At 41.3% G+C, this 22,951-nt stretch overlaps 1 protein-coding gene across 1 annotated transcript in view; it reads left to right on the top strand.

Annotated features, from left to right (window-relative positions):
• The window catches only part of DGKQ (diacylglycerol kinase theta), a 90,707-nt gene that overhangs the window by 10,528 nt on the left and 57,228 nt on the right, over positions 1 to 22,951 (top strand). The window contains 1 exon segment of the mRNA XM_032097096.1: positions 13,594 to 13,673. Coding sequence (XP_031952987.1) covers positions 13,594 to 13,673 — 80 coding nt within the window.

Here is a 22,951-nt window from a genome sequence, read left to right as displayed (position 1 = left end):
ACTAGGTTTATGTGAAATGCTGCTTGGCTTGCCTTGGTCCATTCAACATCTTATGTGTGTTTTGGAGGAAAGTCTGGGTTTCCTGCACTGCTAAGAGCACAGAGCGAACTCACTGAGCCCCTGTGTGCATGGAATACGCATGGGGTTTACTTTGTGTGATATACCCTATAGGTGCAGAACTGGTCTGTATTACAGCTGGTCTGGAGCCTGTAATGCTGAGAATGTCTCCAAGTCTTCGGGTATTGTGAGAGTGTCCAGGCAACTGTGTCAATATCACATTTTTCTGCCAAAATTCCGTCACAGCTTATGAAGTCCTACTGTGCATTAAGACCAGCTAAGATCCACCCTGTTTATTTAAGTGTAATTCAAATTCTTCTTTTTCAAAGTTGAAGAAGTGCTACTGTTATTTCCCTTTGCTACGTGTGAAGGCATTTTGGCGTAGGTATGTCTAACATAGCAGAAGTGTTAACAGGACTGTTTTTTCATAAGAGACATCTGTGTTGTTATTGAAGGATGACGCTGCCATGGTGGTGTGGATTTACTGTGCTGTACTGGCTAACGAGAGGGTTAGAGTTAGGCCACATGTGTGAGGGCTGGCACCCTGCAGTGTTCATGCAGGGTGCCTAGGCATGATAACCTCATGAAGTCAGCAAGTCTGAGGGCAAGGTGCTGCGAGTGGGTAGGGGCAATCCCAGGCATGAGTACGGACTGGGAGAAGAAGTCATTTGATAGCAGCCCTGTGGTGAAGGACTTGTGGGTTGTCATGGATGAAAAGCTGGACTCAAGCTGGCAATGCCAGAAACCAAGCACATCCTGGGCTGCATACAAAACAGTGTGGCCAGCAGGTCAAGGTAGGTGATTGTGTCCCTTTACTCTGCCCCTGTGGGGCTCCACCTGGAACACTCCATCCAGTTTGCAGTTCTCAGCACAAGAAAGACTTGAACATCTTAAAGCGTGTCCAGAGGAAGATCAGAGGGATGGAGTACCTCTTCAATAAAGACAGACGGAAAGCTGGGGTTGTTCAGCTTGGAGAAGAGAAGGCTTCCAGTAGTTTAAGACAGAGTTATAAAAATGAGGAACAGGGACTTTTTATATGGGCAGGTAGTGACAAGACAAGAGACAAAGGTTTTAAACTGAAAGAGAACATCTTTAGATTAGATGTTAGGAAGAATTTCTTTGCTCAGAGGCTGGAACAGGTGGCCCAGAGAAACTGAATGCCTCATTCCTGAAGATGTTCAAGGCCAGGTTGAATGGTGTGCTGAGCAACCTGGTGTGGTGAATGCCAGGATGAGCTGAAACTATATGATTTTCAAGGTCCCTTTCAGCCCTAACCATTCTATGATTCCATTATGAAGTTTTTGTTGCAAGGATGCTTGCAGTAAATGTCAAAGTGTTTTAGTGCATTTTCCTTTAGATTGAGGGCTGGATCAGTCTTTCTTGTAGTTTTTGTTGTGCTGTTCTGAATGCTGTAAGCTGTATCTCTTTGTTTGACCAGTAGCTGTAAGTCAGCTGGACGGTGCTGATAAACAATTGACAAAGTTTCTCTTTGTAAGGCATCACCCTAAAAACAGTGACTTGGAGAAGCTGTTGCAGCCAACAGCTGCAAGGAGCTAAGCATTTCTGACACGGGTGTACATACCGTGCAGTAGGTGGTTCTGGGGTCCAGCTGGATCTTTCTTGCTGCTCTTCTGGTTTTAACCATTTCATGTTTCTCTGCCCCTCCTGTCCAATTTCATTTACACGTGCTGCCAAGCTGGCACATCTCTGCTCCAGCCACTGGCATTCAGTTGATTGCATGGGCAGTCTGTAGCAGAAGACAAAAGAGGCACCAGCTTAAGACAGAGCCAGGACAAATTGCTGATTGCTGAATGATCTTCAAGAGGCTTGTAGTGGTATCTGGTACTTGATTTTCTTATCACCATGGCATCTTGCTGAAATTATGGGTTGGGTGTCATTGGAAGACCTTCTCGTTTGGAGGTTGTTAGGATCTATAGCCTTTCACTGCATATGCAGGAAGTGTGATCAGAGGTTTTTCTGTCAGCCTTCAAACTGGCTCGACCCTTTCTGTCTGTGTAAAGGCTGCAGTCTGGAAAACCTGGGAAAAAGCTGCAACTGTGTTAAATGGTGTTGCATCTGGCTTGTGTGGGCAACCTTCATCCTTTAGCCTGTACAAAAGAGCAGCTGGAGTGCTTAATTGTTTGCCCTCAGACAGATTTCTGTGGTTCAGAGACAATTTCATTTTGGACTCTTGCCTCCAGCATCCCTAAATACCGCTGATAGTCCCTATGATTGGGAGCCCGTGGTTCCTCCATGCTGGGAGAAAAGTCACAGCCAATGGTCTGTTGCTGTTACATTGTTGGTGGCAAAAGCTGTGTCCCTCCAGGCTCCCTGTGCAACTTCACACTGTTAGTGGGAGGCCTCTTCCTCTGAAGGATCTCTTTTTTTGCAATTGTCAGGAGATGAGTTGCTGAACTCTCCTGTGATGTTGTAGTCCTCTTGGAGATTTTTTGTTTTCCATCAGTGAACCAGAGCCTTGTCCCAGGGCACTGTCCTATCTTTGGCCTAATCTTCAAGAAAAGAGAAGGTGTTGGTGCTTTCTGGATGTGAATGAGAGTTTGACACTAGTCATCTTCCATCTCTCTAAAGAAGAAAACACTCTTAATATTGGAGACCTGTTCAGTACTAAAACTGCATGCCTCTGAAATTCTGTGTTCACCTTAATTTCACTGGTGGGAAGTCTGATCCAGCTGTCTTTCAAGAGGGAAAAAGTAAAGTCCATGCAGAACTCACTTTTCTCATAAAACTTCACAGAACAGAATCACAGAATAGTTTGGGCTGGAAGTGCCCTTAAGGGTTATCTAGCCCAACACGCCACTCCCACACACTCCCTGCAATAAGCAGGGACATCCTCAACTAGATCAGGTTGCTCAAAGCCCTCTTCAACCTGACACTGAGTGTTCCCAGAGATGGGGCATCTACCAGCTATCTGGACAACCTGTGCCAGTGTTTCACCACCCCTACCATACCAGATGTCTTCCTTATATCCAGTTCAAATCTACCCTCTTCTAGTTTGAAGGTATTACCCCTTGTGCTATTGCAATGGGCCCTGATATCTTTCCTGTAAGCCCCATTTAAGTATTAAAAGGCTGCATTTAAGATCTCCCTGTAGCCTTCTCTTTCCAGGCTCAACAATTCCAAGTCTCTCAGCCTCTCATAGGAGAGGTGCTCCAGCCATCTGATAATTTCTATGGCCCTTCCTTGGACCTGCTCAAATGTATCCATTCTTTCCTGTGCTGAGGATCTCAGACCTGGATGCAGTGTTCCAGGTGGGGTCTCATGAGAGCAAAGGTGCGGAATCACCTCCTTTGACCTGCTGGCCGTGCTTCCTCAGCTTTTTATCCACCAGCATCCCCAAGTCCTTCTCAGCAGAGCTGCTCCCTTTCTGTTCACACCTCAGTCTATATTCAGCTGGGCCGTATCCTTACTGGCCATACTGTATGGATTGGAAAGAGAGTGGAATGGAGATGGCTGCAGTATAACTTCCCTGTGCAGTGGTTTTCTCCTTGGAGTGCAAAGCCTTGGTGGAACTGAGCACACAGCGTAGGTGCCTTTGTCTCCAGCTGTTGGTGCTCTGGCTTTGCTTGCTTAGCAGGATCTAAGAAACCTGCTCTGGGTGAAGTCAGGAGATGGGAGGATGGAGAGAATTCCGTTTTGGCTGGTGAGGTCCTTCAGTTCATTTGTCAGTACTCATTTTACTGTACCAAGAAGATGGAGAAGCAAGATACCTTGTTGTAGGCTTCAGAGTATTTACAGCCTTAGGGATGAGAGAGTGAGAAGCACTTCAGTAGCCCGGGTGCTTTGCGAGGCTAGTACAATTCAAGCAAAGCCACTATAATCAAATGATTGACAGTTCAAGTGTATCATTGAACTTATTTGACCGTTTCCTTAATAAGTAGCTTGTCTTATTTTCACTTGTCTTGTTACTTTGTTATTTTCTACCAGCATATATGAAATGTAAATCAATAGGAATTCAGGTGTGCTGCCTTGAAATTATAGAGCTTAGATGCTACAAAAACATTTCTTTGGAGTATCTATACCTATAAAGAGAAGGTGTTCTTGTGCAGACAATTCTGGAAATATAAAGTGCAAGGCAATTCACGCTGAGTGGAGGCAAACTGCTTCTTTATCAGATAGGGTATATACTGGTATCTCCATTTAAACCAGAAGCGGGTGTGACTGGTTAGTTGACAAGACCAGAGAATCCTGGAGAGAGAAGAGAGCTGTTGAATACAAGTGATCTGTAAGGATACTCACTAAGTATCTGGAAAATCTTAACAAGGTTTTCATTTCTTTTGGATTTTCTGAGGAAGAGTATTTACAGTGTGGTTTCGTTGAACTGTAAGACAAGCAAAAGCCTGAAGTTTCTCACCACAGTGAGAAAGGAGGGTCTTTTTAACGCCTGACTTCTTAAAGCTTTCAGAGATTTTTCCATTCCTGTCTCACCATTGTTTGAAATGTTCTGGGAAGACCAAAGCTTCTAGTGACAGCTTTCCTGGTGACATTTAGAAGCATTGCACAACAGACTTCTAAACTTAAACTCAGCTGTGGTTTTGTCTGAGAGAGGACACCAATATTGCATACAGGTCTTTGCATGTTTCTGCTGAATTGGGAAATAAGCTGGCAAAGTCCATGTACTGCATCCAGCATTCCTTTCAGTGAACAGTCACAGTATTCAGACTGGCCTGTGGTCACAGTCATAAATGAGAAAGTTAAATGCATCTACGTTGGCAAGCTGCTACAATGAAAAAGGAGCTCAAAGCTGTGCAACAAATGTAAAATTAAGTCCCACAAACTTCCAGCAAAAAGAAAGTGTTGCTTTTAAGTTACTCATGAAAATAGTGACTACTCCACCAGCTTGAATGATCCTGTCTTCATAAGCAGTCTGATAAGTTTTATGTAATTTAAGAACACTGTGATAGAAAAATAAAAGTATTTTTCTCCAGTCTGTGACTAATTAGCCCATGGGCGTTTTCTGAAAGCTATTGTCTTTTAACTGTCAATGGATCTCTTCAGTGAATGCAAAGGCAGTCCTGCTAAACAAAATAAGCCTGTTTGCACACTTAGGACAACTTCAGAAGGGAGTGATAAAGCCCCTGAAGGACAGAGACAGATTAAACCTGTGTTTTGGCTTGTGTTATGTCAGGCACATGCTATGGAAGAGCAGGGAGAGCAGAGGAAGTAACCTACTTAGTTTTGACCAAAACAAAACTTTGTTTTGAAAGAGTTAGATTGGCTTAGGCTGAATTGTCTCGGTGCTGATATGCCCTTTAAGTCCCACTGATTCATTGTTTGGAAAGTAGAGACTGTTATTGTTGTCTTGCATAACAGCTTTGAAGCTTTGGTTTACTCCCTGGCTTTGCTAGATTTCTTGTTTGTTTTCTTCTGTCTGTCTACAGGCAGTTGTCCTTCCTCCTTCCATCTTTTAGGCATGCTGCAGTAGCTGTGGCTCCTGCAGTGGCCATCTTTGCCTTTGTGTGTATGGGGGACTTCTATTAACTAATCTGAGCAAGCTGATTCTTCCCTGTTCAGCACTTCTGTACCCGTCTTCCGTCCCCAAGCACTCGTCAACAGCCTCTTTATATAAACCATTTCTGCAATTTCATGACTGTGAGTCCTGGCAGAACCGAGGTGGAAGCTATGACATCTCTGTGAATGACGGCAAACAAAATGGGAATTTTGGAAGCCCTTCCAGGTCCTGGAGTAAAGCAGCTTGGTTTGGTGATCCACCAGAAGGCAGAGTTCTGCTATGTTTCAGGGCAACCCGGGGGATATTAGCTGGACTGAACAAGTATTGACATCTTCTTCCTGAATAAGTGGGGCAATAAGAGAGCACCTTGTTTTCTCATATTCTAGCAGTGATTGACAGTGCTCTTTAAAAAAGCTGTTTTTTCAGTTGCTGAGCACTATCTTGTTTTGTTTCAGGTTTTGTTTTCTCAGTGAGGGGAGGCATGAGAATAACCACTTGAAAGACTGTAGTGTAGGCAAATTCAAATACTTCCTCTTGTTCCAGATTGTTGAATGCCTTATATAAGTTGGTGACATATGGAACAAAGATTCGTAATAATTGCATCTTTAAGAGGACTATTATGTTGCTAGAAGTACTGATGGCTGTCTGTTCAAGGCACTAAGTTTTGCAGAAAGCCTGGTAATGTTTTGAGGGCTTCATTTTACCCCTAATTCATTCTTTCGGCTTGATAAAAACAAGACGTGTGCTACATGATCAAATTTATAATCTGGTATATTGAGTTGAAGTTAAAGAACCTTGGCTTCAGTAAATTATTATGCTTTAGCGAACTGAAAGTAGTCCTGCTGATTTACAGCATGTGGGAATCTGACCCTAGCTCTTCAGACTGCATAGTTAGATGTAGTTGTAGTGCACTCTTAACGGTAATGCTCTCTTTACTGGAGCTACTGAAAATGAAAATTAATGGAGGTATTGAAAAGGAATTCAGTAGTCTCTGCTGGAATGAATTACCCCACTGGAGTAAATGGTAAGAACCATTATTCTCTCTGTAGTACCTGTTGCATTTAAAACATAGCCTTGCTTGCTATGAAGCACAAGGCTTGAAACTGCACTGCTCGTCCTTCTGCCCCGAGGAAACTGCTGCTAAACTTCATTTGTTGCAGAGGTTGCTGGTTTGTTGCACCAGGCGAGTGGTAAAGTAAAAAGTGCCTATGCTGTCACCTTCCCAAGGGGTCCACTGAATTCCAACGGTTCTCTGGGGAAACAAAAACAAAGTCCTACTTTGGTGCTTGTCACCCTGGAGCCATGACACATTTGGCTCTTGGAATCATCTACTAGCAATGCAGGCTCTGGCCAAAGCTACCACAAGGTACATGTCTTTTTGCCACCTGTGGGAAGCTGGACTTCTTGTGTGCACCTTCTGGACTTCTTGTGTACCCTCTTGTGGCAGTCAGAGTTTGGGGCAATTGTGGCTTGTTGCAGTCTCATTGCAGCTAAGTCTGGATATGTGTGGTGGGAAGTGTTAAGGGGCGTGGTCCTGTCTTTTCAGAGATCTGCCAGTCTTTGATTGGCAGAAAATGTTGCTCCTTGCGGCTGCTGGGACTTGTTCAGGTGAAAAAAGAAGGATGTGACTACAGATGAGTTTCATTTGATGTGTGAAATACAGTAAAGGGTTGAAGGTTGTCATGTGAAAAAGGAGAATAGAGATTCTTGGGGTGTGGAAGTCTTCTTGTGAGTACAGAGACTTCACTTCAGAGTAGGAGTTAACTTACACTTTAGATACCTGATGAGGACTTTGTCCGTGTTTCTCCATCCTTTGCTTCATCTTTTTTTTAAAGATAACCTTTCTGAAATGATGTGTTTAGATAGAGATAATCTATAACACTTGGAGACACCTGTTGTTGAAAAAAACCAAACTGTTCAGTATTTAATTGGGTAGAAACTTTATTTTATTTCATCCTATAAGATTTTTGTGTGCTTAAGAAAATATATACAACATTCCCCTGGCCATCCAAGCCTAGTGCCAGAGTTAGTTGGTAACCCTAACCACAACCTTTTCTTAGCCTTGCTTTTCTGAGCATCTTAGTAGAAGACAGATGTAAACAAAGATATTGTGCATGGAAGGTTCCCACTGGAACTGAAAGTTGGCATTCACAACGTGTGAAATGCTAAAATAAAAACACACTGACTACATGCCTGGATCTGGGTGTCAGATAAAAGCGATAGAGGGAAACAATGAACTCAGTCAATGCTGCACATGGATATGTGGCAGTGTGGGGGATTGTGCTACACAACTCTTCCATTAACAGTCCACAACCTCCTCTACAAAGGCCAGTAGTGAGATGAGAGCTCACGCTGACACCAGCTGCTGAGGATTACAGAAGAATATTTCAACCTATCATTTTATTGCTCGGGGTGGTTGAATGTAAAGTGGTGGATGTGAAGGGCAGGAAAAGTACTCTTACAAGCTGCTGAGTCTTTAGTCAGCTTCTACAGATAGGCAGGAAAGGATCTTGGAGCTGTAATGGTGCATCCAGGGAAATATGTGCCCATTGTGTAATTGTCAAAAAAAGGCAACTTGAATGCTAGACTTTATTAGGAAAAGCCACCTCTGTGCCACAATATAAAATCAGTGTGCAGGTTCTCTGTGCAATGGCTGAGCTGCTGCTGAGTCCATAGGTGTCTGATGCAGCATTAGATCTTGAACATGGCATTCTCCTTTCTCTATTTTTTTTAGTTCCCTTGTAATTCTTTCATGTAATCTGTGTGCATTTATGGGGCTTTTTGTAGAGGTTTTCCATTTATATAATACTCCTACATATATCAGGCCATCCGTTCTAGTAAACTCTCCAAGACAGGGACTTCTTCCAAGTCTTACATTTAACAAGATGCCTCAGAGAATTACTGCACTTAATTTAGTTGTATTTATATTCACATTAATAAGCTGGATATGTTCTTTAATGCATTGCACTTAAATTTTTCCAAAAATGAAAGATTTACTATGCTCTCATAGCTGGGAAAAAGAATTCTGAGTTTCTAAGCCATTTGTGACTGATTTAATGGCTTGTTTCAAAAGCAAGAATAAGCCCTTTAGTCAACTAGGTCATTCAGAAATCTGTAACCTTTGTTGAAAGATTAGAAGAAACTTTGGCAGGCACTTGCTGGGAGTTGAAGTTGGTGAAAGTGAGCAGAATGCAAATGAGTTACGGCAGTCACAAATAATGTCAAACGAAATGAAATTATTATTTGCCAAGTTGTCCAGGCAATACTGAGGAGTTGTGGTGTTGTCATTTTATGTCAGAATAGGACACTTTCCCTGTGCTGGCTCTGTGATAGGCAATACCAGTTGGCCAAAGGAGTGTGTTGTTTCCTGGGAGTTACTGGAGCTTGCTGTGTGCCAGTGTGCACAAGGTGTGCTTGGAGAGAGCGCTTGGCTGCAGGACTCACCTCTACTTCAGGTGCAGGAGCTGCTTCTTTTCGGGAGTCCTCAATGTGACCTGTGGCAATGATAATGTTGGTGGCTCCCATGTGAGTAGCACGGCACAAGCTGCAAAACCCAAGAGTGTTGGCACCCTGCACTGAGGGCAGCAGGAAGGGATTGTTGCAAGAAGCAGATTGTTACTGCTGCTTGTAGTGCTGGAGCAAGTTAATTTTGAGATCTAGAAACCTGAGGCAGAGGGGCAGGAGGTGACTGGCAGGAAAACAATCCAGACAACAGAGAGTTGGAGGAGGAATTGGAAGTCGCTTTGCAGGTGCTTTTGTTAAGTTCAAAGTGAGTGCTCGCTGTGAGTAGATCTACAGTAAGTCTTGTGTTAAACTGGTCACACTTCCAGGAGAGTATCAAATCCATTTTGTTCTTGTGTTGATATTCCCTTATCCTCCCTGGAGAGCAATTTGATAGTTCTACTTATAAAAATGTTTAGCAAATGAAAAGTTAGACTTCATTGCTAAGGATAAAAGAAAAAATTAGATAAAACACAACATGTTAAAAAGAAATGTACAAATAAATTTCTAGACTTTTGCTGAGGACTCAGTGGTCTTTTCAAAGAGGGGAGAAAATTATGTGTTATAGCTGGTATTTCATGAGCAATTCTTACCCAGACACTATTTGCATGGGACACCAGTACATAGCTGGAGTCTCTATAGGGCATAATCCACTTTTTTCTTCTTCGTACTTTTGGATTCTGCTTTGAAATCTGTCTTGAGGACAGAGAGAAAAACATATATGTGGAAAAAGTGTGACATATTGGAGGGTATAAATAGCCCTCATTTTTCTAGGGAATGTTACACAGCTCATGAGTTACAGTGATTCCCAGCTTTTATGTCCTGCCTTCCTGGGGAGGGCTGGAGCGAGATGTTTTCTGTTTCTTTTCAAGTGTATGTTGGAGAGCTACTTGGCTGTATGTTCCATGAGTTGCCATATGTACACATTGCCTTTATCTTTATTAAAACACCAAGTCAAACAGGATGTGGTAGGAAAAGTGGCCCAGGCTTTTGGGCAGAGACTGCTGTAAAGCCAGATCTTCTGCTCCCTGTGGACAGGGAGCAGCACTGTGATGACACATGGCTTCTTGTTGAGCAGTGGCAATATCTAATTTTTCACAAGAAGGAAGTAATTACTGAGTAGCAGAAGGCCTCAAGGTAAACTTGTCAAATATGATTGGTGCTGTATGCCCGACCAGGTGCTTGGAGAGACCATGTAAAGCCCCCTAAACCTTTAAGTAAATGTTTTGTACAGTGTCTGAAAGCTGCAACTGAAATTGCTTTGTTGTTGTTGACTTACACAACCCATAGATGTTTCTGCTTGTAGCTCATCACTGAGTTTGTATGGATCAAGAAATCCTCATCCTTTAAAGAGAACAGCCTGTCCTCTTCTTCTAAGTGCTTTTTCCTCAGAATTTTGAATTTCATCTACTGAAACTTTACACACAGTGTCTTCTGGCTTGTTTCTCCTAACAAAAGGTCACCCTTTAAAACCTACGAAAGCTCTCCTAGCTCTCAGAACTTAGGACTTAATTAAGTCTCTCTGGGACTATTGATACGAGTGTAGGATTCTGCCACCCCCCCTAATACTGTTAATGTTTCGGTTTCCTGCCATTTTGGGTTTATTTCTTTCTGTGTGGAATGTGCAAAATAAAAACAAAATGGTGACTTGTAGAAGTAATTTCACCTCCTCAGGAATGTGACAAGCAGAGGAGGAGTTGTGTGAGTAGCTCCTGAAAAACGTGTGAAAATCTTCCACTGTGAGTGTTACTGTCTATGTTTGGGCACTGCTTATCTCCCACTGTTTGTCTCCTGATATTCCTTAATTTGATTATTTGCAAATGCTTCAATTTTCTGGCTGACATTTTAGGAAATTAATTCTTTTCTGTCTTGTCTTCTTCTGTATGCGCTTAAACAATTAAAACCTTTATGCACCTTCCTATTTTGCTCCTTGTCTGGAACATTCATTCACTGTTTGGTTTTACTGCTTTTCTGAAGTTGCTGATTTAGTGTATTTTTCTGTGTCATGAGATGTTTCCTTAGCTGAACGATATGTTACTGTCTTCATGCTGGACCATGTTTTGCTGGGCTTGTCACTGCAAAGAGAAAATTGTGGTATCATGTAGTGACTTGGGTTCTCTAAATAAGTAGAGAACATCTCTCAGGGTCCATGGAGGGAGCATCCCTTCCATCAATTGGTTCTTTGAATTCCCTGAGGTGTTTGTGTAGGGCTCTGTTAACTTGTGCATTGAGTTTGTGTGCGCTTAAATCTAATAGCCACTTGGAGAGAGTAGTCTTCCAGACTTCAGTTGCCTGCTGCATATTGCAGATCATAAAATTCCTGTGATCAATTTGCAGCACCATGCTCTCTGCTTTCCTTTCTAGCCAGCCTGCTTCTGAACTAGAAAAATGAGGGAAAACAGTGTTATTTCACTGAATTTCATTAGTCATTGCTGGTTCCTCCTTGGCTAGCTCTCACCTCTTTATGAAGTTCTTGACATCTGCCTGTTTATATTTGAAGCTTCATACTCTGCTTTTCATGGGCCAGAGCCGTGAGAACCTTTGTCATGATGCTTCTGCCTTCAGAGGGCATTTCCCCTCACCCAGCCAGGTCAGATAAGCTTTGGGCACCACTCTGAGACAGTGACGAGGTCGCCTGAACAAGTGTCTGAGGCAGATGTCTTCAGGGTATGAGTGGCAAATTTCAGATTATAGGTGGTAATGGGCAGGTAGCCTTTGACCCTTTTCTCCTGTAGATTCTGCAGACCTGCTCTCACAGCAAGCGGGTGACCTCCTAAGGGCATCAGTAGAAATATTGTCTGAGACCTAAGGAGAGAGCACGTTTAGTTATGCTGTCACTATATTACTGCTATGTCCGTGTTGAGATAACACATCAGTGATGAGGATTCACCAGTTCTCTGTGTGGAATCATACCTGTTTTCTGGAGCAGGAGATGCATCTTTCCTCTGCCTGAGCAATGACTTTGCTTACTTTGGTCTCCTCTGTGCTGATAGGCTGTGTGCTCCTTCCCACCATAAAGATCACCTCCAAATCTGTTGAGCATCTGCATTTGCAGCTGTAAGAATCCACTTTATCATCCTTTCTTTGACTGTTTCCTTCCCAGATCTGCCCTATTTAGTTGTCAACAGCCATAAACCTTAGAGATAAACGTAACATTTCATAGGACCCAGCAGAAGATTTGGGTCTGCTCCTTCCTGCTTTATTTCATCAGTGCAGTAATCATTCTGGGTTCAGAGATGGATGATGAATAACACAGTTTGTACACACTAGTGACTTGCAGTGCTTCTTTTTCTGACTTGCAGATTAATTTAAAAAACCCTTGTTCTTACTGCTCATACGAAGATAAATGCCAGTGGCAAAGGTGTCATCCTTTTTCGACTGTCAGAAGGAAAATTTACTTTGCATGTGCTGGCAATAAGCCATTTAGAGAAGTGGACCTGGATTTTATTGCTTCAGTTGGCATGGAAGAAGCAGTGTTGCACAATCAGAAGTCAATGAGCTGGAGAAGGGGGAGGAGAGGAAATTGACTGCTTTTTGTGGCACTAGTGCATACAGTCGGTGGCAACAGTGGACTGAAGATGGGAAGTTTGAAGCACTTGAGGGTGTTGTCAGATATTTGTGAAACTTAGGAAGTGGTACAGTGTGCTTATGAAAATCAGGGACGTGGGAAAACCCCCTGTGTACAGCCTGGGCAAGTGATCTTCTGCCCAGGTGCTGGGAGAGGTCTGAGCTTCCATGCAAGAGGTGAGGACCTGAGCATCTGCACAAGGCTTCACGCTTGAACTGTTAGAGGGTAATTCTGAAAGAAGGAGGACCTAAATCCATAGCTGCATGGCTTATTAGCTCGTAATTAATCAGCGGTGGTGGGGATGAAATAAAGAATCCCTTGTTTTCTTCACACAGCTTAATGTAATGCAAATTCATGGTAAGAAGCTGTGGAAAATATCCCCCTCATGAGAAATGATTTTTTCAAACATTGTCATGCTTGAAAACTTGCTTTGTGGAGCTTGGATGGTGTTATAAACCTGTAATAAAAGAAATAGTTAGTAACTATTGACTTCCAAAGCTGCTTATAATTGGCAACCTTTAATTTTGTCTCCTTCATCCATTACACTCAGTTTGTGACAATACTTTGTTTTCTCACATTTAAGTCACACGCACTAGCTTGTAGAATAATTCACTTGCAAACATGTCCATCTGCTTTGGCTACATCAAAGAGCTGGTTTGGACGGTTTAAAAATTCTTTTGAAATTTAAGAACTCGTTTTGATGCTCATGGAGAAGAGAGAGAGTGTGGGAGGACATGACTTGCAGTAGGCTTGTACTGTATTGGGATAAACTCTCCTTCCTTTTCCACTGCCAGCATATTAGATAAACGACTTGGAGTTCACACACTGCACAGGGTGTGACAGTTGTGTACATTCTTAAACCTAGGGGATAGCAAACGTGATTAAAAAGATGCATTCCTCATTGTATTTGACTCCATTTTGGGCTTTGTTTGATTGACTGCATTTCCTAAAGTCCCTTGCTTGTGAAGAATTGCTCACGGTTATTTTATTTCCACAGTTTGCAACTTCATGTCTCACGAAAAGTGCCTCAAGAATGTCAAGATACCGTGCTCGTGTATTGCTCCCAGCCTTGTAAGGGTGAGTAAAGAGACACTGGCTTGTCTCTTTCTTGGGATAATAGCACACATTTATCACTGATGAACATGGTGCAGTACAGCAGTGGTTTTTTTGATATCGTAATGCATAAATTGTGTTAGTCATCACTGAGGCTTTTATAGCTGCTCACAGGCGAAGTTACACTTCCTTTGAAAAGTCTCTGCTATGAGCAACTGTAGATAGTCTGTCTTCGAAGACCAGTTATTTTCATTCTTTAAATATTACTAGATGTTCTTACTGTGTGCCATTACCTGGAAGTTTCGCAATATTGGAGGGGAGTGACTGATGACAACTGCACCATGTGTCATACAGATGAACTGTGTACATCACCAGATTTTTTACTATTTTATATTACAGCTATTACATATTAAGCTGCTCTGCCTAGAAAAGGAGCTGTGTTTGTCTTCTACTGGTTGCTGCATGTTAAGAATCTTCTTGTTTATTGTGTCTAGAGAATAAAGTCTAAAGTCATTGCATTGTAAGTATAGGATTTAAAAGCCAAAAAAAGAGGGCAGGACTTCAATTGATCACAGTAGTTCTAAATTTATTTTGGTAAGTAATAAAGTACTTGCTTTCAGATGGCTTGTGACTTTCTCCCACAAGATTTCATGCGTAAGAGATTGATTTAAAGGGTGTGAAACATGAATCAACTTTACAGAAGATAATAGGATGCAACTAAGTTATTAAGAAGCTAAACTGAAGAGAAAACAAAGTGTGTTATCCACTTGGGAAAGGATGACAGAAGAGGAACAAAAGGGGAGAAGGACATGAGAAATTTACTAGAGAAGTAGTAAAACACTACAAATACCTTAAGGAGCCATATGCAAAAGTCAAATGAGACATGGCCGTAAAATCAGTCATGTTCATTACAGACCTTGCTGACTCAAATCACATTTATGGAAATCCATTGCGCAGACCTGTGAAGGGGAGCTGATTCCCTTCTTTGTGTCATAAAATATTTTACAAGTTCCTTTACATTGTGGAAACCTGTGGAGGGGGTGAGAGATGTGAAAGTTTAAAAACAATATACAATTTGAGTTACAGGGATTGGATAGAGAGAAATTATCCATTTGTTTTTCTTCAATATGCTTTGTCTAGGTGATAAAACTGCTACGCTTTGCTTTTTCTCTTTCTTGCTTTTCCTCTTTTCTTACATACTTTTCATCTTGAGAGGTGTCAAAAAGGTGTCTGATACATAGAAATTTGCCAGTGAAATAGTAATAAATACTGATGTAAGTCTTAGAACCCCCCATGGTAAAGGGACATGTAGGTAGTGAGAAATGCTTTTACTAAGAATTGGCATCTACTGCTGTGTCAGTATGCTGGCAATCAGTTATTGTAGCAAAAGGAATAGTGAATCAGATTATATAGGTATTTTTGCAAGGGCCTTTAGGGGGATGGCAAAAATCCAACTGGAAAACAGTAATTTAATTCAGAGTGCGAGTGTTGTAAACATTTATCACTGCTTCTTTTGTGGATTTGCTCTAAATTTAATTCATTGTTCAAAATAGTATTTGTTTCTTTGCTGTTATATGGTAAAAATCCTCCATTTAAACTTACTAGTGTTCCCATTTGCATCTGTTGTAGACGTCAGTGTAATTTTTTCTCTTTTGTCAGTCCCTGTAATCTATCTGCCCCAAAACATAACTTTTATCTTGTGATTTATCTATAAACAATAAACACAAATTGTACTACACAGCAAGGATAGTTATCTTGGTGGTGTTGTCAGTCTTTGAAACTGTTTGCAGTTCAGCGTTGCTGTGTTCGGACTCAAAGAGTCTTCTGTGTTTTCTGTCTTGAGCTGTAATGATTTTATTTTGAAAACTCTGGACTGTACTGTTCGTTCTGGACAGTCATGTCCTCCTTGACGTGGTCATCCAAGTTGCATTAATCCTGATCAGCTGTACAAGTGAAGTCTGCCATATGGGAGACGTCATTTTGCATGCAGGCTCTGTCAAAGCAAATACTGGACTTGGCATTTGCGTAAAAAATGTAACAGAGCAAAGAACAAATGACAGTCATTTATACAATTTGTAGAAAGTTTATTTTCCTAATCTCTCCTTTCAGATTATTTATTTATTAGAAGGTCTGACGTAGGAGGGAACACTGGTGGGATTTTTTTCTGGTAGTTCTTTCAGCTATGTCAATATTCAGTGTATTAGAGAAATGAGACTTCTTTTTTACTTGCCTGGATTTCATCTAGAGAAGATGGCAATTGTTAAAGCTCATCAGAGTGTGTGTCATTTGATACTAAGTCAACCCATCAGAGAATAATTTTTCAGCAGATGTTTTGTGGAAACTTTTATTCCTGACAGTAGGGTTTCCTTCCCAGGGTCAAGTAAAGGCCCGCAGAGTCACAAGCGTGCCACAACTGCATCCAGCCTCAGATCATTCGCGATGAATTCGTTCTTAAGGCTGACTTACAAATTTTTTTCTCTATCGTAAATCCTATCACCTGCATTTAGTATTCCAGAGTGGATCCAGGTCATGATGTTTCCCTTCATGGATCAGTCTTCTGAAACGCTTACAGGGCATATGATTTGTTCCACTGGTAAGGTCTCAGGAACTTTTTCAAATTCAAACTCTCTCTTTTGTACATTCCCATAAGTATTTGCCCACTTCTCAGTACGTGTTTTTTAAAAAAAAGGGAGGAAGGGAGGGCAAAAAATAATCCACACCCGAACACCAACATAAAACAAAATAACAGTAAAAACAAAACCTTTTGGGGGTGAAATGTGAAGTTCTGTTTTACCTCGTTAGGTTGGAGTGGAAGCTGTATTACAGAATCTTAGATTTGCTATGGAAATGTGTGTGTATTTTCTGTGTAACTGTTCTTGGAAAGCTAAATCGAAATGAGACCACATGAAAAATGGTTTAGTGAAATTCAGCATTTGCCATGCTTATTTTTCCTTGTTAGTGTGTTGGTGCATTGCTCTAATGGTGTCTAAACGTTTCCATTTTAAGAAGGTTTTAAAGTCTGCTCATGAGACTTTGTTGTGTGCTGTTGTTCTTAAAGGCAGGTTGTCCAGAATGGAAAAATGCTAGTCTAGGTCATCAGCTTCTGAATCTTGTGCTAAAAATAAAACTTTGCTTTGTAAGGAAAGCTACTGCATTCATGGGCTGAAGTAAGGAATGGGAAGGCTGTGTTGCTTTCGGGGGTCTCTGCTCTTGCCCTTGTCTACCGACCTGAGTTTCTCCCTCTGGCTGCTGGGTCCATCTGTGTGCAGCATGGTTATCTGGATCAATTCCAATGATCTGAAAGTAGAAGATCTTTCTAGGAGGGCCCGTAGCAGTGGGATGAGGGGCAATGGCTTTAAACTAAAAGAGGATGTATTCAGACTAGATCTAAGGGGGAAATTTTTTACAATAAGGGTGGTGTAATACTGTCTCTGTTGCCCAGAGAGGTGGTAGATGCCCCATCCCTGGAAGGTTGGACAGGGCTCTGAGCAACGTGATCTAGCTGAAGATGTCCCTGCTCATTGCGGGAGAGTTTGGACTAGATGATCTTTAAAGGCTCCCTTCCAACCCAAGCTGTTCTGTGACTCTGTGATTTTACCTGGGCCCTTGCTGGGTAGCAGTGACCACCTTCTGTCAAGAAGGTCTCTCTCCAGTTCTCCAGCAATTGACCCATGCTTGTGTTGCTTCAGCAAGGCAGTTGCTTGGAGACAAACAGTCACATGGCATAATTTAAAATCCAAATGAGGGTTAAAACTGCTTGCTGGTAATCTTGGCACTGCACCAAGGTTTTCTCTTTTTTGTCCCTGAAGTGGAGCTTCAGAGTCTAAGGAAAGGAAGGGCTAGCACCTCCTAGTTCATAAACTCTTGAGAGTTTATTATGCTCTCTTGAAACTTGATCTGAACTCCCAGATGAGCTCTGCAGCTGTATCAGTGACTCTTCAGTTTCAGAAGCATTATGGGATGTCACTGTGTTTGTTTTAATTCTTAATCTCTATCTTGATAAGAGGAGATAGACATTGATTTCCTCTGTAGCAATAAAAGTAGGGAGTGAGTGACTTTTGCATATAATTTTTTCTTTACAATACAAAAAATACTAGTCCAAGCAACTCTTAATTGCAGTGGAAAGCTTTTACACAAGTCTTACTTTTGAATAGAAGGATCATATAACTCTGGTTTGAAATAGTATGGGATGCATTATAGAGTTCCCATTGCAAAGCGTCCTTGAGACCTTGGAGTATGTAAGGCCAAATGTCTTGTCACAGAGATCTGTAGGATGGAGAAAAATAATCCTGGATACAGTGGGATAGCATATGGATGTGTGCATCATTCCCTTGTGTTAGCCCCAATTAAAACTTGGTAATTAAGTGTTTGATTTTTTCTCTCCTGTCCTGTTATATGCTGAGACACCATTTAACTTTTTATTCTTATCTCATTTCAGAACTACCATATGGCATACGTACTTACATTGCCTTTAAACACCAGACAATAAATCAAGTGCTCAGAGCAAGAATGTCAGTTTGGACACAAGTGATGAGTAGTTGATAGACATTATCCCTAAAAGGAGAAAGAAATAGAGGGCATTCCATAGCACGCAGTGTATTCAAGTTGCAGAAATATTTTGCTACTAAATCAGAGAGGTTTCAAACGATTCAAAGGGCTGTCTGTGATTACTGAGTAATAAGGAAGTAATTGAAAAGATGTCAGTAAGGGCAAAAGTTGAATCACAAAGTTGTTAGCTTCTCTCAGAGAACATGTAGTCGAGGCCTGGACAGAGCAGTCATGGGGTGTAGTGAGGTGTGTTCACCTTATCTACCTCCCTAGAGCAAAGGTTTATGGTGTTGGAGTGAACATTAGAAACTTTAGATAGGGACATGCTTCTACACTTAAACATCCATACATGTTTTTGTTTCAGAAACATAATTTTAATTTTTATCAGCAAATTTTTTTGGCCTTATGTTGAGAGCAGTCTTTCAGAATGACCGCTTGTGACTGCCCTTGTGGGCATCTAATGAAGATGGTTGCTTCCAAGCTGCTTGTACTTATCCTTAAAATGCTACAGTGTTTTTGAACTGCAAGCCACTGAACTTAAGTTAAATTCATTTTACTCAACCTTTAGAGGCTATTGTTGAGACTGTTAGTATCCTTCTTTCTGTGTACCCTTCCCTACTTGGAAGCTGTTCAGCCCCACACTACTTTAGGTCCTGCCACCCTGGTTTCTTAACTTCTCTGGTGCAAGTCACCCTGATGTGATGGGCAAGGAGATGCATGGGCAAAATAATATCTAGACATAGACAAGTTTTAAGTTGGTAGTTCCTTTTCAAGACTGCACAAGACAGCAGCTGTCACGTTGGCATTTGGTTTATCTGTATTTCTCTCTTTCCCCTTTGAGCCTGTAAGTCTTTGCCTCATGATTCAAGAGGAAGCTTTCTTCTGCCTGAGCTGGTACAAAAGAAGTTGCTGCTGAGTGAAGAACAGGCCTTCCTGGAGCTGTATTTTTCCCGTGCTGAGGCATCCTGAAGGCTGCAGATCAGTAAGACGCCCTGGCCTGACTATGCACAAATCAGAGTGTCTGGAATGTAGCTCTGTACAAAGTGACTCCACCTTAGTGGAAGAGTACTTGAATTCATTATAGATTTGGTCACATGCTTTATATCTTGTGACATTTCAGTATGAGGAACAATTTTAAAAGGCGCTATCAAAAGAAAGCAATTCTACTCTTTGTTTTTCTTCCAAAGTTTGGATTTTAAAAGCAGTTTGTTGCTGTTCTTTTCGGTTAATGCAGAACTGCTGTGCACTTGCACAGATTGCACCAGAGGAGTTAGAAGTCTTAGGTTTCCATAGGATCAAATTTTATTACAGGCTGATAGGAGCATTTTACAGATACATATTACATTCTCTAATGCCTTGCATTCCTTAACAGATGGCAGGAAATAGAACAGAAACCAGGAGTATCTTGTCTGGGAGTGCAAAGTCATTCTGGAGATCATGCTGGAGTGTTACCATTATACTTTCTGTTGATATGCTTCTGATCAATATTGTAAGGGCATTTAGATGTCATTTAATGGTATTACTAGAAGAAATTTTCTGTATTTTTCTGTGGAAATCGATTTTAGTGGTTTTCATAGGGTAATTTAAGTAGTTGGATTGGAAAAGTGGTTTTAAACTCTCATAAATTATTAACTTTTTCTCAGTAGGCCACCTTATGCTTCTCTGCTGTACTTACACAGGTAGATATAAACTAGGCAATAATATGTAACATTCTGTATTCTTTCATGATGTTTCACTGGCTTTTCCAGTCTGAGTTTTAAATACGTATTTTTAATATATATTTATATATATATTAGGTGCTTGGAACTTGTTCAGCAATCAAAAAATGTTGGGAGAAACATTATGTAGTTGAGGTGTTTGTTACGTTGTACTTGCTCTTCTTCCTTTTGTCTTTTTCCATCTTATTCCCATCCCATTTCCCATCTGGCTCTACATTGCTTTTATACCTGTCATCTTCTAAAGCATGTTAGAAAGACCACTCACAACAAACAAAGTTTATTTGGCTTGTTTCATAAAGAAAGGAACTGAAGAAACATTTTTTTTACCTTTTTTCCCCTTTTCCACCCCCCCACTTAACATTTCAGTCAGTAAGTTGTTCCCTTCTTTTTGACAGTGACTTGAGACTTCAGACAGTTGTCACCATGGTCTGCACAGCTGAAGAATTTAGACTTGATCTCCTTCCCTTGAGTTTTCTAGAGAAGTACAGTCAGACTCTGAATAAGTTTGCCTTCTGTCAACGTCCCTTCTCACAGTTTTTCCCAAAATAAACACTGTCTTTCACATGTCCTTTTTCTTCAGCAGAACCTTTCTGTGACAATAATGAAAAGCCTGCATTTCTAAGCTAGCCTTAAGATAAAGTAGCCAGACTCATGGCCAGAAGCCCTGTGTTTCTAACTTGGGTTGTTGAGGGGGTTGTATGCTCTTGCTGGGTGTCCAAAGCAGTTTGTTCACCACTTTGGAGCTAAAGGAGGTCTCCCCTGTGTCTGATTTCAGGGGGAATTCTCCCTTGGCTGGCTGCATAGTGCTTGAGGCTGTGGCAGGGGTAGGGCAGTTAAAGACGACACTTGAAACCTGAAGATGGGTTGGGATGTGCAGAAAAGCTTGCCTGAACAATGCAACCAGGGCTTTTCAGTACTCCCCTCAGTTGCAGTGTCTGGGTTGGGTTGTGCTCACACTGCCATTTCTTACCAAGTTTCTGCACATGAATTCATTGTGTAGGATGAATTTTGTGCAAGTGGCCTTCTCCCACCAAACTTTTATTTTTGGAGCAGCTAGAGCGAGAAGACAGCTCTGGCACTTTACCTCCACAATAAGTGAGCCCAGGTAACTTGTATGTCACTGTACAGAGTGGTTTGTTTCTTCCTTCTCTTGAAGAAGTAGCACGGTGGGCAAAGATTATGAGCCTTAAACTTAATCTGAGGTAGTTTGATTGAAGCTCCTTAGGCTTTCCAGGATCATTTTCTCCCCCAAGGATATATATTCTTTTTGTAAACATACATTGTATGACTAGAATATTCTGATTTAAAAAAAAAAAATGTAAGCCAGCTATGAACTTCATGTCAGTTAGAGGTGGAAGGCTGCAGAGAATGAAATTTGGGTTTGGGATGGTGGGAGTAGGATATGGACCCAAAAAGAATGGTTTGGCTGTATTTTTAAACCCCCAACTTGTACATAAAGTTAAAATTTGAAGCTTTTGGAGGCAGTGCTGTTTTGTTATATATCGTACTGGAGATACTCATATGAAATCCTTTATGTAGTCTGGCTCAGCCCAGCTTGGTGAGGAGCCTGGGATCTGAATGGGCAGTTTCCTGGTCAGTCAGGGACCAAGGATTCCTCCAGACAATACGGTCTGCTGGGGCAGTGAGCTGGTGACTCCGTTTCAGTGGTCAGCTGCTGTGCATAATCCTGTTCATGTTTGGTAACACAAGCGTATCTCGTCCTTCTCTTCATCCTCTTTTATCTCCCAAAGCTTAATTCTGAGGAGCACTGGAGGAACCACATGCTTTGCAGTGTGGGGGTTACTGATTTTTCTTGATTAAACTTCCAGCATTGCTCTTTTCTCCTTGTGTTGCACCTGGCAAAACTATCTCACTTCTTTCATTGTGCATGCTTGAATTACAGGATTGTTTGGTGTAACTGTCCCCACACTTTCTGAGGCTGAAATTCATGTGGGAATTAGATGTTTATAACTGGAAGCAACTCCTTGGGTCATCAGATTCCGTATTCACAGTATGTGTCAGATTTACTGCTAATAGTTCTCAGGAAAACCCCAATATACAAGGAAAAAAGTGCAAATCCTGATGTAAAAAGCCTTTCAAGGTTATTCCAGTATATCTGAGAGGAAAACCTGTGACTACATGTATCCGAAGTCATTATTACCAACATTTTACTGGGAATGATTAATTTCATTTCACGCCTAAATAATAATTTGTCTGACTTTATCAGAAATACAACCACAAGATAAATATGATGTGTTCATTACAGCAAGAAGGGCATGTGAAATGCATAATACTGAATACCTAAATCATGGCAAACTTCTGTGGAACTCATTTGGATTCTAGGACTTTAAACATGCAGTTATGTTCCTTCCTTCATGTGAATGTCACTAGCAAAACTGTGCATCTTGTAGGAAGAATAGTCTCTAGAACAGGTATAAAGCTCAAGTATGTTTCTTATTCTTCACTTTGCTTCTTTTGTCTGTTGTTCCTTTGGTACTATCACTTCCCAGCTTCATTATTAATCACTAAGCGAGAAAAAAGCCGTTTTAAGATAAGTGAATAGTATCCCAGAAACACATTTGCCAAAACTGTTGGTACAGAAAGCTCTTGCAAGAGAAAATTGTAGTGTATCATTTTCCACCTGCAGTCAAGAGGAACCTCAGTCTGGATGTACTTCAGGAGCTGGATCTCTGTCCCATTCAGGCTTTGAAGCTTTGGATAAGGCAGAGAAGACCAACCAATGCTTGTGTCCTGATCAGCCAGTTGGCCAGGCTGTATTTGAAGAAGAAGTGAAAGGCATGTGGAGATCACTGAACTGTGGCAGCACTGAGGTTTTAAAAACTGTCTTGCATGTGTCTTTAGGGTATTTTGTTCACCTGTGCAGTTATTACTCTTTAATTGTCCTTGATTCAATTAAGAATGCTTAGAAGAGCAACTGCAATTACAGGTAGGTCCCAAAGGAAGCCTTTGGATTCATGTTGCTGTGAATCATCAAGAAGCTGATCAGCAGTTAAAAATATATACAATACATATTAA

This window comes from Corvus moneduloides, chromosome Z (genome assembly GCF_009650955.1).
Source record: "Corvus moneduloides isolate bCorMon1 chromosome Z, bCorMon1.pri, whole genome shotgun sequence".
Classification (NCBI taxonomy): domain Eukaryota; kingdom Metazoa; phylum Chordata; class Aves; order Passeriformes; family Corvidae; genus Corvus; species Corvus moneduloides.
This window is presented reverse-complemented; position numbering and strand designations above follow the sequence as displayed.